Source organism: Gadus chalcogrammus, chromosome 11, assembly GCF_026213295.1.
Source record: "Gadus chalcogrammus isolate NIFS_2021 chromosome 11, NIFS_Gcha_1.0, whole genome shotgun sequence".
Taxonomy (NCBI): domain Eukaryota; kingdom Metazoa; phylum Chordata; class Actinopteri; order Gadiformes; family Gadidae; genus Gadus; species Gadus chalcogrammus.
Window position 1 is genome coordinate 12,951,128 of NC_079422.1, and position 17,190 is coordinate 12,968,317.

The window sequence follows — 17,190 nt, forward strand, 5'->3', positions numbered from 1 at the left end:
ACACACACACACACACACACACACACACACACACACACACACACACACACACACACACACACACACACACACACACACACACACACAAACACACACTGTGGACCCCTAACATAGTCAAATACATATGCACACGCCGACAGACAAAATAACTCATACACAAACACTCCCTCTCTTAACATCTTCCGCCTGTCTTGGGTGATATTTACAGCACAACGAGACAAAACGGCTGTGTTTCTCTCTCTCTCTCTCCCAGCCAGAGGACCATCTGTAGGTTTAGGAGCACTTTGTGGGACATCGCTTCATGGCGAGTTATAAATTCCACTTTTAAAATTAAAAGACTCTGGCAATACTGTTTAGGTCAGTGGGGAAAGGGGGTTGGGGGGAAGGTGGAATGAATCAAAATCCAATAAAGCTATCGTCAAAGGGAGAAGATGACCATGGGATGAAATGTATGTGCGCTCCAGAGACCGCCCCGCATTCAGACGGAAGCAAGCACAAACGCACGCACACATGCAAATGCACATACACACACACACTTGGAAGCATTCGACAATGCTTCAGGGACTCCTAAAGTCTAAATGATGTTTGATTGATGGGAAGAAAACCTCTGACAATTTAATGTTTTTCTGGAAGAAACTTCTGCACACACACACACACACACACCCACACACAGCACCATGTAGACGGAGCCAGAGTGTGGGAGGTCAGTGACGAGCTGGGGCCGAGGTTAGCAGTGGTCTATGAACAGCGCTAGGCAGACATAACGGTCCCTGCAGTGAGGTCTCTGAGGTTGGAAGTGGTCTGAGAGCAGCGCTAGGCAGACATCACAGTCCCTGCAGTGAGCTCTCCAACACTCCCCCCACACACCCACCGAACACCAGACAGACACGCCCACAAACGGTCCATTTTCTACATTTTCATGAGACAACCAGACGCATTAAGTTTGACATGCTGTTGTCTGTCGAACGCCAACCAATAAAACACAACACTGTTGGAAGCTCTTCTGAAGGACGGAGGGAAGGAGGGAGGGAGGGCAGAACCTGGATTTATACCATACCACAGGAGGAGCCTCTGGAGCGCTCCCGTCAGGCCCCGCTAACTGCAGCCACGCGGGGCTACAGGCCGCGCGCTGCCCGCCGTCAGACGGTTGCGTGACAAGCCGAGCTGCGGCGCTAACGGCAGCGGGGCTGACTGCGTCTGACTCGGCAGGGGGAAAATAAGATTTTACGGTTTGTTTTCAGATTTCACTCAATCGGCCCCCGTCAAGCCCTGCCAAAACACGGCTGCCTTTCTTCATGTGTGTCTGTCGTGTGTGTGTGTGTGTGTGTGTGTGTGTGTGTGTGTGTGTGTGTGTGTGTGTGTGTGTGTGTGTGTGTGTGTGTGTGTGTGTGTGTGTGTGTGTGTGTGTGTGTGTGTGTGTGTGTGTGTGCGCGCGCGCCCTGGTGTCTGTGATGTAGCTGCCACTGAATCGTTCTACAGCGAGAGAGAGAGGGAGAGTGTGCACTAGAGAGAGAACGAGAGAGAGAGGGAGAGTGTGCACGAGAGAGAGAGAGAGAGAGAGAGAGAGAGAGGGCCCCTCAGCCCATAGCGACCATCAGTTCCAGTCAGCTGCAATGACTTTAACTCCAAACACTGCTTTTATCCAAGTCCACCCGTCCAAGGAAAGCAGAGAGAAAGAAAGAGAGGGAAAACAAAAAAAAAACATGAGATTAGTTCCAATATGTTTTTCAAACAGCCTGTCAATACCTTGAGATTAAAAAGGGTTTTATAAAAGGGATTTTTTTCCCCCCCTTTTCTTTCCTTGCTTCCATTATTTGCGTTCTTTCTCTCCTCCACGTTGAACTGCTTGGAAGGTTCCTCTGGAGAGGGGAATGGCAGGGGCAGTCACGAGTGTCTCCCCCGCGAAGGACACTGACCATCTGTGCTATCAGCTAGACCTCGATATGAAACACCTTTTAGTATTGAAACGGCCACCCGCCCCCTTCTCAACATCAAACGGGGAGGGAGAGCCGAGGGAGGGATGACGAGAGAGCACTGAGGGAACGCACATGTTCATAGCCAGCCAAATCTTGCGTGTGCGCCATGTTGACTGCTCAGCTCCACTGTTCTTTGGCGTGTATGTGCTGCATGTGTGCGCACTTTTCTGTTTGTGTGTTTTCCTACAAAAAAGAGTTTCATCCACAGAATGGACCGGTTGTTATTGCGGTCAGTGTCGCACTACTCCCAAGCACGTCAAGGTACTGCCCTCTCATTGGCTCCAGATCTGAGCGCTCCAAGCCACACTTATAGCCAGGAACGGTGGCAGTGAGTGGGCCAATAAGTCACACCGGAGGGGGTAGTAGAGCGACCACCTCCGAATCGGCCAAAACGTTTCACTATGCCTGCGGGCCGGCAAACTGTTGCCAGTTAAACTTATTACCCCAATGTAGCCCCGGTGTTTAATATCCATTGACTTTGAAGACATCTCAATAAGAAGCAGGGACTTTAGTGGGCTTTACGGCAGAGGGGGGAAAAGTACAGAGCGAGAACGACAGGAAAAGGGAAGGGTAAGGGTAAGGTAGGGGAGAGCCAGGGGTGATCGGGAATGGCCAGGAGCGATTGCGAGGGCCGAGAGCCAGCAGGAATAAGTGAGCCACGGCCCTCATGACGTGCCGGCGTGGACACAACCACAAGAACCAGAACTATGCGATGTGGTTAAAGTGGGTGTGCAGGGTGCGGACCTCCATTCCCATCATGACCTTTTTACTCCATACCTCTTCTGCTCTGAAGTACACGATCGTGTTCAAGATTGATAGAGGAAGGCTAACATCTTTCGAGAGGCTTATGAGCAATGCCATAATTCCAAAACATAACACAGCCCAAGCCGCATTTTTGGTTGTATCATAGGAAGTATCTCTGCCTTTTTTCCCTTCTTAGTCTTTTTTCCTCTCTGGCCCTTCCACGACACATCACCTCTTCCCCATCCTTCTCTACACGACTGGCGAAAACCCCCAGCATCACTCCACCCTGCTGTCTGGCTCCAGCCCGCCAGTGCGGGCAGCTCTTCGTGCCAGAAGAGTTTCTCTCCATTGCTGCTGTTCACAGGGCCTTCCAAGAGCAGAGAGAGCGGGGGGGGGGGGGGGGGAGAGCAGGGGAGCGAGTGGAGAGGAATATTTGACTTTGCTCCACGGGAGACCACTTTCATAGATTTGGCGGCCGCGGAGAAGCCAAAAAAAGGTAGCCGTGTTGGCTTGGCCGGGGGCTGGGGCGGGAGGGGAAGTTAAATGTTGACTGCCTCCCCAACAACATGATCCTAATGAGTTGGAAAATCCCTGGGCCTTCTGGAGGACAGGCCAGATGCTCCCGTCATGAGAAACGCTACCGTTTTATTGAACACAGCCTCCCCCCTTTAAGTCTTTAACAAGGGGCAAATTTTATTATTTGACCGTTCAACCATCGGTGGCGACGTTAAGCGTAAAAAAGCTTGAGAGTTAATTTCCCTCTGCTGGAAGCCCCCCTACCCCCTGCTGAGGGCCATGTTTGTGCGAGTGTATGTCGTCGCGGGGGTGCATGTGAAAGTGTATCACAAACACCCGACCATGTTTGAAATGTTTGCAATTAGCCTGTGCCCCAGAGCGGGGATATGTAGGTCATTTTGCTGCCAATGCTTCCCCGTTGCTCTCGTAGTGCTGCCGGGTTGTCCTAAAGGAAAAAGTTGGCACGCAACGCGCAGAGCCACGAGAAACAACTGTAAACCTTCTCATAACTGAGGCCAATCTCTTTATGGTGCAACCAGGTCCGTATATCAACACTGACAAGTTATTGGTACCGAGGAACAAGCTTGACTTTATGTAGACCTAAACAAAAAATCAAACATAGTAAATGTAATTTATGCAAAGAAAAAGAGTTTGCCATAAAACAACCATGTTGATGACTGCAATAACATCTAAAAGTATATAGTAAGAGGGAACAGATGAAATGTATGATTGAGTTTGCTACTTGATGCAAAGCATACATGGCTCAAAAGCACGCACTAGACTGTTAAATGGCACATGCTTCTACCGTTTGGAATAATGTTCTTAAAGGTTTCAGCTGCATGTGAAGTAAGATACTATGAATAGTTGAGTACCTATGGAGAGGTTGGGAAAAAATGTTCGTTATTATGAACACAGACACACAAACCCTGTGATATCCTCCCCCCAGACAACGGCACTCTTCCAAAGATGGCTGGCGGATGGTGTGTTCCAATCTGTGTTAGGCCTCAGCCAAGCCAGCGTCCTTGTCTCATTCTCTTCAGTGATTGAACAATGTGCTGCTCTATGACTACACTTGGACCCAGTAGTCCAATTTTATAGCAGAACTTCTGTGTGAAGACGGAACAGGGCCTGTGCAGGGAACCAACAACTGTACAGTGGGGGTTGTGCATTGTTGAGTTACGGAGAAAGAGAAACTCTTTGCTGAGAATGGATTACGAGCATTGCTTTCCGGACAGGATGTTTTGTTTCCAATTACGCTCCAACAGATCCCTGACACAATTGGTCCGAAGATACACAAAGCGAAATAAAAATGAATCGCCACGTTCTTCCGATTATTATTATTCTAAAGTCTGATTTGTGCCACTACTCACTGACTGACCCACCTGACCCCCCCTCCCTTAACCCAATGAAAACATAGACATGGGGACACACTGTATGGAGACCTACCTGGTGCTCTGAAGACCTGCTGGAGCAGACCCTCGCTGAGCGCCTGCGGGATCCCGTTGCCCAGGCTGTGGGTCCAGCTCTGGCACAGCGCCTGCAGCAGCAGGGCCTGGGCCATGGTGGCCTGCACCGCGAAGTGGGGGAGCTCAAAGATACACTCCGTGGTGGGCACCGGAGACCTCTTGGTCCTGGCCGGGAGAAGGGGGGAGGGGAAGGGAAAACAAGGGAAGAGATTCAGGGTTTGGATTAAAAGATGAGCACCCTAATGGACAGGCCGAGGGAACCTAGATACATAGGCAGAGATAGGGTTGTGTAATGCAAAATTAACGAGCGCAAGGAAAGTTGCGATGGCATTATCAAAAAAAGACCTTACACGAGGGTCGAAAGAGAAGGGGAGTAAACGGACACTGGCGGATAGCTGAACTGTTCGGATCTTCCAAGGATCCGTCCATAGCACAGCAAAACACAGAGGTTGGGGCAGATAAGTGCACGTTGGATCATTTCAATGAAAGGCGCAGGGCGCTTGAGGGACAAGCCTTCCTTGGTTACTTGGCAGGTAGGCGCCCTATGGCCTCCCCCGCTCACGTATCGCCTGCGTCTGGGCTGTGATGATGATTTATGTGAAGAGGTGCAGAGCCCAGGAACCCGACACTGGGAGGAATCCACACACATTTACCCTTCCATCCGTCTCCGGGCCTGTGTGTGGGAGAGCAAGTGTTCCTCACAACTGAGAGGAGAGATTTTCGGAGAGTGTGTGTGTCAGGGGGTGTCTCGAGGTACTGACCGGCGATGGGTGTGTGTGTGTGTGTGTGTGTGTGTGTGTGTGTGTGTGTGTGTGTGTGTGTGTGTGTGTGTGTGTGTGTGTGTGTGTGTGTGTGTGTGTGTGTGTGTTGGAGACAGGCTGATGGGCTCAGCAGGACGGGGGTAGATGAGGTAACAGTAAAGGGTCCTCCAGGCCTATGTCCATCAGAATCTCAACGGACCGCACGCTCATTTATCACCTGACGTGCATGGGTGCACACACGTTGAAGAACTTTTTCATTTTTTGTCTTTTTTTCAATCAATTGTTCAGCCCATTTTCTCGTATCCTTTTCGCCGACTCCCTCTCTCCACTTACTCAAGAACCAATCACACACACACACACACACACACACACACACACACACACACACACACACACACACACACACACACACACACACACACACACACACACACACACACACACACACACACACACACACACACACACACAGAGCTCATCAAAACCCTGAATGAGGCCTTAGGAGCCCCTTGGTCTCCAGACTGTGAAGTCATGGCTCCTGTGCTTGACACTGACAGCTGGCAGTTCAGAGCACCCTGTCCATGACATCACCCAGGAGGAGGGAATCCCTCAACTGTGACCCACACACACCGACACACACACAACAAAAGAAGGGAGAGGAATCCAACACGCAAGGCCATGTGTGAGCCACAGAAACACACACTCACATCAGCCAGGGCTGATGTGTCCAGGAACTTCAAGCCTTTTCTTTATCCATCATCTTCTGTTCCCTTCATTCCCCTTGCCACCACTGCCCCCCCCCCTTCTCCCATCCACTGTGTCCCCAACAACCTCTCTTCTGTGGAAAAACACCTAGGGAGCCTGGTCCAAACACTGCAAAACAAGCCCTTTTGGTTCCTATCCTGCGGTTTCCTCTCTCTGTGTTTCCTCCGGCCAGGTTTCTGAGGGCTGGCAGTGCCACGTGCATAGATACACATCTCCATTCTCTCTCTTTCTCTCTGTGAACGCTTGTGGACATTGGCTTGTGTGAGGGGCCGCTCTGGACTGCATATCGTAATGGAAGCGCGGGCAGTACCTTGTCCTGTGCATAGCAGAACCGTGACTAATTCTCGCGGTGGCTACGGCGCTTCAGGAACGCGGGTCGCAGCCCATTTCATCGCACATGCACTGCGGCAGGCTGTGGTGCCCAGTTCGGAGATTGGGCTACGTTATGGTGGGTCTGCACCCTGCCACCCCATCCACCATTCTGCGGCTCTGCAATCGTTTAAGTCCCCAGCTTCACACCCCACCCACCTTCGCTCCCCAAGTCACTCTCTCTCATTCTCTCTCTCTCATTCTCTCTCTCTCTCCCTCTCCGAGGGACTCTCTCTCTCCTTCTCTTTATCTTTCCCTTTCTTCTACTACTGGGTGGCGTCGACATGAGCTGCCTGCTCCACACAGGCCAAGTATGCTTAACTGCCTGATGGCTCGGGGGGGGATTTCCATAGGCAGAGAGGGGAGAGGAGGGAAAAGGGTAAAATGTAGAGGTAGGTTGGAACATGAGGGGGACAAAGAGAGAAAAAGCATAATAAGATATTGCAACCCCATCAGGTTCAATGGGTTTACCTTGACAGTGTAATGTATACATTTTAAATTCCCTGGCAGCATGAGATGCATGAGGTACCACTGCCAACAACTGCATCCCATGCCCCTCCATTTAACGATATAATTACAGCTGCATGCTACCCACACAACCTGCATGCCCATGTGTGTACAAAAGTGACTGTGTGTGTGTGTACGCACGCGTAAGTGTGTTTCTGTGTGTGTGTGTGTGCGCATGTGCGTGTGTGTGTGCGCATGTGCGTGTGTGTGTGCGCATGTGCGTGTGTGTGTACGTGTGTGTGTGCGTGCGTGTGTGCAAATGTGTGCGCTTGCGCGCAAACGTGCGTGCGTGCAGTTGCCCGATGTGCACAAGCCAGTGCATGTAGTCAAGCAACCGGCCGCTTCTCAACAAAAGGGGGCCGGGAACAACAATGTATCCATGTGCGAAGCAAATGTGCTGGGAACGGCCACTTCAATGGCAACACTGGCAGAGGATGAAAGTTTGTTGGCTTATTCCGCTGTTTACGGCTTTTCAGGAGGGCCGTCATGTGCATGCGGTCGTCTAAAACTTTTAATTATGCACCTGTTTTTATTATATTACTCCCCAATTCATCGCGAACAACAACTGGTACGGGGAGCTAAATGAGAAGCAGGACCGCTCGTTAGGGCGCTCCGAGTGAGGCGGCGGGGGGGGGGGGGGGGATGCGGTGCTGGGGGACGCGAGGACATCCAGACACTTGTGTGGGGTTTTATTAAACGGCTGGCACGACTCTGTGTTTTCCCACAGCGCGGGATGGTAAGCAGCTTTCTGGCAAGCGCCGCTACCAGTCTCCCCCCGCAGGCATGACGAAAAGAGGCAGGGAATGTGCCTTGAGAAGACGTGTTTAATGCATTAGTTAAACGCTGCTCTGGTATAAATGATGACGCGACTATGGATTGTATTTTATGCCACGTTGTAGCATAAAAGGGTTTTGCATGTTGGGGGGGGGGGGGGGGGGGGGAATATACTGAAACCATACATTATGAAGGGCAGAGTGCAGCGTTCCGCAGTAACGGAGGAACGCATAACTGAAAACACAGGCACGGCTCCTTAACCTTCCACATGGAGAGTCCATGTTACAAATGAAGTCGGTACCGCTGGGAGCCGGACCAATTAAAACATAATGCTGCCCTCGGTGAACGGGAACTACGGTAAGCAGGCCCAGTCCAGCTCGTCCACTCCAGAAGCCGCTCTCCTAGACCTGCGATTGGCTGAATCTATCCAAAGGCGGGGTCTGACCTCACAGGGGTCCTCAGAGTCAATCAGTTTTTCATTAAAACACGGGGGCCGCCGGGAGGCCCGCTCGCAGAACCTCTACATTAGTTTGAGAGCAATGAAAAATTAGGTGTTTCAATTTCAAGGAGCAACAATGTTTTCCTCTGGTGAATTTCAACAACATTAGGCCTCATTTCCCAAGCTGTCCCTTGCTGCCGCTGTGACTGAGTGATGGAGGGTTAAAACCCACGCCAGCAATGGCCAGTTGGCTGACCGGCTTGCTACTACAGTCAATTAGACAAGACAGATTAACCGGCGGTTGCCCCGACTTTACTACTGGTAGCTGGGCCCCGGAGACCGGCATGCATTGTGAGACTCTATTCAGGGCTGAAAAAACGTTATACAAAAAGGTACACTTATGCCCAAAGCATACACAGAATACATTTTGATTGTTTTACTGCCGCAAAGTACACAGAGCACGAACTTAGTGGGGCTTTGTGTTTTAGCTCGCCTCAGATATGACTCTGTTGTCCTTTTTGGATGTGAAAACGCTAAAACATTATCCCGCGTCCGAGACTTTGGGCTTCAGTGATGAGCCTTACCGATAAACTGGCAGATGGTAAACATATAAGCAGGTTCCTCGAATAGACCTTGTTCAGGACCGGCCTACAAGGTTATCTGCGTTTAGCTGCCTTCCATGTCTTCACTGTAATTTTTGCAAGCGGATGCACACAACTTGTTAGAGTGTATAAACAACAGTAGCGGTGCAGTGGGAGTACAGTAGTAAAACAGTAGCACGTAAATAGAGGTCATGAACAAGCATCTAAATTAAGAGGTTGACTTTGTTGTGAGGAGATTGATCAAGAGCAGGAACTCTGTTTAAACCACTGGGAAAATCCAAACTATAGCCTTTTAGATGAGACCCATTTGGACCGCTGGTTCTCAGGCTAATCAGTTGGTCTGATGTGCCTGTGGTCAAGTCTATATTTAGACAAATACAGCTGGGGCTCGCACTGCGATCGCTGCTTTACAGGGGCAACAGACACATACCGTAACACACCAAAATACATCACACACGCACTCAAATCGGTCCGTACCTCAAAAGACACACTCACACACACACACAGACACACACACACACAGAAGCCAATTGCATTGGGTTTAGAACATTGTCCATGCACGAGCACACACACATGCAAGCAGAAGATTGCTGGGCCAGACCACAGTTGGAAGCAGTAATCATGCCTGGGCAGCTCTGGCGGGCGTGCCAGCCACCAACCTAGTCTAACAACCTATAATTTAAGAATAATTAGCCACAGTGTGCATGTGTTGTATGTGCGCTCACGCACGTGTGTGTGTCTGTGTGTCTGCCTGTGTATCTGACAAAATAAAGGAAAAGTATCACAATAAAGAGGAATGGTTTAAATAACACAATGCAATGCATTAACACTTCAGAAATGCAGTAAATAAAAGATAGTTTTGGAGACTAACAAAGGTGCAGGGATTAAGAGGCCGGCTGCCACACCCCGACATCGGTATCTGGAAAAATTCCAGTTCAACTTCAGAAATGGCAAAGCTGGCCGGTCACAGTACTTGCAAGGACTAAAATACATGTGGCCTAATTAAAACAGGAGTGCGGTCGGCGTGTGTGTCTGTACACACACAAGTGACACAGGCATGTATGTGTACGTGTATCTTTGTCGGCCTGGTTGTGCGCGCATATATATTTATATATATCTGTGTGCGTGTGTGTTCCCTCTGAAGCATATGCACCCAGCGCAGGAACTAAATAGAAAAGCTGGCGTGAGGTCAACTTTTATGCCGGGACTCTGGGGCCTCCAGAACACGTGTGGCCCCAGGAACAGCGGCTTATTCTTTTAAAATCAGCACCTTGCCACGACCGGAGGAATATCACCGGGAGCAGCTGGCTTTAATGGTTTACACAGTGTCCCAAAATGCAAAGCTTGAAACCTGGGGCCATTTTGGAGAGACTTTTCTTTCTTGGTATTACTCATATCCTGTACAGTACTGACGCTGAATTCACTCACTATTTCCAAATAATGCCGGGACTGGCAGGGTCGGCCCCGGTGGATGATGGGTGATGTGCAGCAACAAGGTGTTGCACCCGTCAATAAACTAGAGAGGGAGTGGCACACGGAGAGAGAGAGGGAGGGAGACAGAGAGAGATTGAAAGGGAGGTAGAGAGCTAGAGAAAGAGTAAGAGAACGCGAGGATGAGAGAGCTGGAGAAAAAAAGAGGTAGAAAAAGAGTGGGAGAGAAGAAGCTAGTGAAAGAGAAAGAGGGAGAGAACAAGCTAGAGAAAGTAAAGCAGAGGGAGAGAACAGCTAGGGGAAGTGAAAGAAGGAGAGACACAGCTAGGGAAAGAGAGAAAGACAGAGAAGGAGCACACACATCTGACACAGGTGGATTTTGTCCATAATGGCAGTTGAACAAAAAGTTCCAAATGCACTAAAAAACAGGTTTCTAACTGAACAAACATAATGGAAGTGCTCAAGCAGATAATATAGGTAAAACAGAAAAAAAAGAGAAAAAAAGAATAACAAAAAAAAAGTAGGCTATGACGGCTACCACGAAATTGGTACTTTCTCTTGTGTTTATTCTACTTATCTGCACTTATTTACAAAGTCGACAACAAGTCGTCCATTATTTTGTGACATATTTGTCCAATAGATGGGATAGATAGCCACCGTCTTGGGACCAGAGATAGCTTATCTGGAAAAGGTTCTACAAATCCTTCACTGTCACACTCTTCTCCTTAATTAACCAATACAAACATTCTCAAAATGTACTCCAAAACACCCCGCCTCTGCCTTATCCTTTTGTAGGACATCTCGAGAGGGGGAAAAAAAATCCCTAGAAGTAGAGGGAAGGGCATAAATTGACAGGCTCCACCCCCTGCCCACTCTCCCCCTCTCTGGTGCAGATTGATTTGAGGGATTGTAGAATTCCCCATCTCCCAAAGCTAAGGTCAGTGACCCCCCCCTCCAAATAACCACACTGAGTTATAGGCTGCTCCGTGCTGGCCTCTTTTATCTCGCTACAAAAGACCCTCTACAGTGTCTCCCAAAGCCTCGCCGTAAAAAAACTGAAAAGTCCAAAAGCTGCTTTTAAAATGCCTTGAAGAAACACACGCAGTAAATCAGCGTGGCCGGCTCTCCACGCCGAACAATAACACCTCGCTGGCCGTCTTGGGAGGGACGCCGTTAACATGTCACTTCACTTTTAAATATTAATTAAGATCGATTAGCCGGAATCACTGCATGTTTTGGTCGGTTTGAAATTAAGACTTGCATCTGAAGCAACCACCTCACGGCGAAAAACGGATCGCACCTTCGGATTTCATACATCTCCGCTTTCCGCTTTGCACTTTCCTAGCAAGCCACTTGTTCTGTCTAGTTTCATTGGAACAAGATACTGGCTCAAGGAATACTATAATTAATGCCACAGAGGAGCCAATGATAGAGAAATCCTGGCCGTGGTGTCAGCAAAATTGCCTTCACAATCATAGAAACAAGGATGACGAAACGGGTTTCCTATACAGGGTCATTTAATAAAGAAGACATCTTGTGGAGTTTTAGTTGAATTATTTCCCCAAAAGTATTCATATGCTGAGTTGGTCAAAATTCTCAATGGCTCTGTGCCCTTGCTGACCATGTCAGACAGGGTTGGGAGTTTAGATAGAAGGCAGAGTTTTAGAATTTGTATAGAGAATTCTGACTTTCGCAGTGCACTTGGGGTCAAAGGTGGCCCATGTGTGCATTTCTCAATCATCGGTCCTGAACAGCTCGCACTCTTCAAAGAAGTCAATTCTTCATATAAAAACACACGGATACACACACACACACACACACACACACACACACACACACACACACACACACACACACACACACACACACACACACACACACACACACACACACACACACACACACACACACACACACTCTGTTCTCAGGAGAAGCGTTCATTACACAGGGATTACTAAAATAAATGTTTTAATCAAGTTGCGCAGACAGCTGCAAACCGCTAGGCGATAAAATGGTCCATGATGTGGTCCATCAGGCGTTAAAGGAAAACACATCAAGGGGTGTGTGTGTGTGTGTGTGTGTGTGTGTGTGTGTGTGTGTGTGTGTGTGTGTGTGTGTGTGTGTGTGTGTCTTCCTGCTGCGGTCTAGTGTGTCCAGCTGTGTGAAGGCCCTGCGGTTCCATATATGGCCACACATACATAAGCAACCTCTGCCCAGGGACCGCCGATCCAATATCTCATCAGCTCTGCCGCATACCTTCACTGCAGTGTTTTCTCAGCCCTGACTGACACACAGTCGATACATGTCCAAGTACAGGTCATTGGAAGAGAATGTGGTTATTTTTAAAAGAGATGTATTAACCCAATGGAACTTGTGAAACGCAAGGAAACCAAAAGAATGCCCGAGCACGGTGGTTCTGCACAGCGTCGCCGGGGGAGTACAGCCCCCATATCTTGTCAGAGCTGGTGAGGAATGAGAGAGGTGAAAGGGACAGTTGATGATAATCCACCCAGAGCTGATAATCCTCCTGTCCTTCCCCATTTCCCACTGTTTTCCCTCCCTCCTACTGGGAGTCCTCGGTCGACCGGTCTGGGCTTTAATAGAGTCTTTCAGCGGGGAGGGAAAACATCTCCAGCTGCTCCTGCGTCCGCTATCAGGGCTCCAGCGGAGCCTGAAATGTGAGTTACTGAATAATTACAACCATGTCATCTCCATACAGCACTATTTACATCGTTTCTGTCCACATTGGAACAATGAGGAACACGCATAAGCTCCAGCTTTGTTTGTTTTTTCCACCAAAATGTTATTAACCAGGGAGTCATGTCAATTTGACGACTGGGAAGGAGAAGTAAACAGACCCCAAGAACCTTGAGTTGGATCTAGGGGGTGCACCCCCTCAAAAGGAACCTCTGGAGAAACAATATTTGAGGCTACTGCTACATCATAAGAACGTCCATCATATTATGGTTTCTCATTATTTTTCCGGAATGTGGGGTTGCAGCCCTGCCCTCCCAACCTTATGGGTGACAGACCCAAGCCTCAAGCCTACCCAGCACATGAATATCAAAAGGTACCCGAGCCCCCCACGGCACCGAGCCCTCCATCAGCAAGGGCACAAGCTGCTCACTGGCTGACGCCATTTCCTCCTCATGAGGCTCCTCAATAAGTCCATTGATCTCCGACGGCCATAAAACCAAATAAAACTGTCTGACACCAGATGTAGCAGCTCAGAAAAATAAAACCAATGCACGCCGGGACTCGGCCAAAACACTTTATAGACTGTGCCACACGGAATATGATGTTGTGCCTCGCAGCTCACAATCCCTGGTGCTCCTGTGCTTCGATGTGCAAAGTGGAACAACATTACATCATATGTCCTTCCAGGCATTTAATACACACCTGTAACTACAGACTGTATGGTCTACTTGTTGCAGCAATGCGTTCCCTCCGCGTCCCTCGAGTTTGATCATATGCCGTCGTGTTCCTGAGAGGTCCCCAGCCCCCAGCCCCCCCCGGACGCCCCTGTCCCTCCTATTCATCAAGTCAAAGGGGAGGGTCGTGTTCTCGTGTCGTGTTTGACTAAATGAACACGCCGTGGCTCTCCTGGCCCCCAGACCGCGAGTCAATGTAGAGCATGACCACAGGAACCACATGTTGATTTAGGGTCATTGAATTATCCCCCACCATAATAGCTCTCTCAGTCATTTTAATCCCACCAGAACAAGAGCTCTGCTGAGCCACTGATGAGTAATACACGTGATGACCTCATTATGGAATCAACAGCTATGATAGCTCAGTTGACGGGCACTGCGTTCGGGGCGGTGGTTGGCTGGGACTCCGCTTGCCTGATGCTCGTCATGGGTACCACTGCAGTGCACTTGAGGCATTATACGTTGTCATTGTGCAGCCACCATGACTGGGTTGAAAAAATGTAAAGGCAAATAAGTCCTTGATACAGCATCACCAGGGAAGATAGAGGACGCAAGATTCAAGAAAAGCAAGACTAACTTAATGCATAAACCGATGGTGAACAAGGTTTAAAAACCTTCCCTCTGTCCCTCCATACGAATAACTCTCTATTGCTGGACATAGGAAGAGTTTGCCCTGATGTTTCTGGCCGTGCTGGGAGACATAGACCAGAAGCAACAAGCAATGGCTAACTATGAATGGGGGTAATGAGGCATTACAATCATGCCAGAAGCCTCATGCCTCAGATGTATCAAGCGACCTCCATAAATCACAACGTGAGCCAATCTGGAGTCTAGACAGCAGGTCCAGACGTAGTAATGGACTTCTCCACCTCGCATAAAAATAGATGTCAGACAGTGCTTAAAACCTATTGATAATGTAAAAGCATGGGACTTAGACTCGGATACCAAGGGAAAACCAACATTCCTTTCACTCCAGAAACGTTGGCGGACTGGTAAGCCAGTTGAGGCTATATAACGTGCACCTGTAGTGCTGCGTGCAACGCAAAATGAGCCCCTCAGAAATAGCTGAGCCAGGGACAGGGGCTGCTAAAAACGCCACATAAAAGCGAGCACGGGGCTGAATTATGGCCTGCAAAGCGACAAACCACACCGGGCTGCCTTTGGTTTCCCGGGTTGATGGTGGGCCCCTGCCTTGACCCGCCCCCATGTGCTGCTGCTGTCAGGTGGCCTTGCATGAAGTACATTAGCGAGGAAGTGTGTGTGTGTGTGTGTGTGTGTGTGTGTGTGTGTGTGTGTGTGTGTGTGTGTGTGTGTGTGTGTGTGTGTGTGTGTGTGTGTGTGTGTGTGTGTGTGTGTGTGTGTGTGTGTGTGTGTGGCTTTTGGGGGAGTAAGTGGGGGGTCATTGCAGGTGGCAAAATCCACATCCTCCCCCCCTTGCGTTCCTTCTGCCACTTCCCTTGCGTCACCCCCTCGCTCATGCAGGCACCCATTTTCCCTGGGCTAACAGGTTTAACAGCCAGGCCAATTGTGACTCCCTGTCAGTGGGCCTGTGAAGTTGGCGGTCCCATACGGGGCCTTTCATTAGGGATAAGTAGAGTCTGATATTTCTCAGCTGCAGCTCTAATTTACTGGGAGTGAAAGTTCACTTAACAGCGCTTTCTCTGCTCACCGACCCCTGTTTCGGGTTAGCAAATGGTAGTAGCCTAGTGCATAGAGAAGGGTGCAAATTGCAATGCTTAGTGAATTTAGTCCCACCTATTACCGTACACTTAGTAACATACAGAAAGTGTGACTCCATACTGCAATGCGTTTGCCCGAAAGTTAAATATATATATATATATATATATATACACACACACACACAAACAATAAATCCAAAAGAGGCTTTGAAACGGCTAAAGGAAAAATAAGCATTTTAATGTTCATAGCTGCCAGTGGCATACCAGAGGCCATCCATCCAACCACAATGACTATATGGAAGTAGTTTACTGTTTAACAAAGACTAACAGTTCCTTGTAGTTACACATTAGCTGTGGCCTTGTCTGAATACAATAGCAATGGGTTAGAGAGTAGGATATCAACTTTGTGTTGTCATGACTACCAGGACCAAATGACACTGTTTTGTTATTTAAGGTAACTGATTAATTATTTTGAAACCAAGATAATCCTGGTAATCGAATTAAGAGCAAATGAATTGGCATTAATTCATTTTGAAGTTAGTTAGGGATAATTCAATAATAAACCCAAAAATATGGGTTAGGTTTCAGATAAATAACCGTAATAAGTAAGAACTTGGAAAACTGTCATTATCCACACAATAACACACAATTATATTGGAAAGGCAATGTTGCAGCACGATTCCTATTTTTCATAGAAACAAGTTTGGGAATTACAGAGCTGGGGAATAAGTTTGCCTAGAAAACAATTACCGTTTCTTATACATTCAATTCACTTGCGAGCAGGGAACAGGAAGAAATTTCCCCCTAATTGGATCCATCCAAGGCCTTGCAGACATCACCAAACACGCAATGCGGAGCCAAGGCTGGCAGAGAGAGGATGTCGAAACAGTGTATTTTCTCCTCAGAGAGCCCCTTGTTGCCCACAGTGAGAGACAGGGGCCTATGTGGCAGGGGCTGGGAGGAATATGAGCCGTGCACTGTGGGCCAACTCATCAGGAGAGGTGCTGGGTCTTCACGGACGCCACAGGCTCCTCTAATTCCCCCCTATGACCACCTGGCAGCCTAGTTGGCCGGCTGCACTGAATACACGCAGGCGTGTGCTCTGGTGTTCCTCCGTTCCGCGCGTTTATTCGCCCGTGCACGCTGAAGAAATATGTGTGCAGACATGGCGGTGTGTGCCTGCGACTGATTGTTTTATGGAGAACAAGGGAGCGTGGTAGACATGAAGAGGGAAAACAGAGATGGAGAGAGAGAGAGAGAGAGGCCGAGAGGGGCTTGGACGGGGGCCTGTGTGCATGCACTATGTATGTGTGCGTATGACATCAGCCCCTTCGCTGCTTCCAGCTACCCTTCTCTGCTGTCAGTCACTGCTCACTTCTAATACGAGGCACTGGGGCAGATACGTCCACGGCTAGCTTTGGTAATGGAAAAGCTGATCTGGGAATCTGCATAACAAAGCTACTGTCGACTAAAAAGGCAACTGGAGAGGCCCACGGCTTCTTTCTTCAGACCACAATGCCACTAAGCGTTTGTCGCTCTCGCTTTTTTTCTCCCTTTCTTTTTCTCTGTCTCGCTCTCCATTTGTTTCTGTTTCCCCCGTCTTTTGGCTCCACTACATTGCCTCGCGTTTGTTTTCGACTGGCCGCGGCATGATGAATATGCTCTTTGGAAAAGGGAACATGACATACTGGAGCAGAAGATGAGGAGGGGGGCGAAATTATTGAAATGAC

At 48.9% G+C, this 17,190-nt stretch overlaps 1 protein-coding gene across 1 annotated transcript in view; it reads right to left on the reverse strand.

Annotated features, from left to right (window-relative positions):
• Window positions 1-17,190, reverse strand: part of LOC130391474 (intermembrane lipid transfer protein VPS13B-like) — a 209,687-nt gene that overhangs the window by 138,555 nt on the left and 53,942 nt on the right. Inside the window, exon 17 of the mRNA XM_056601627.1 lies at window positions 4,683-4,867. Coding sequence (XP_056457602.1) covers window positions 4,683-4,867 — 185 coding nt within the window. The remainder of the gene's footprint in view (window positions 1-4,682; window positions 4,868-17,190) is intronic.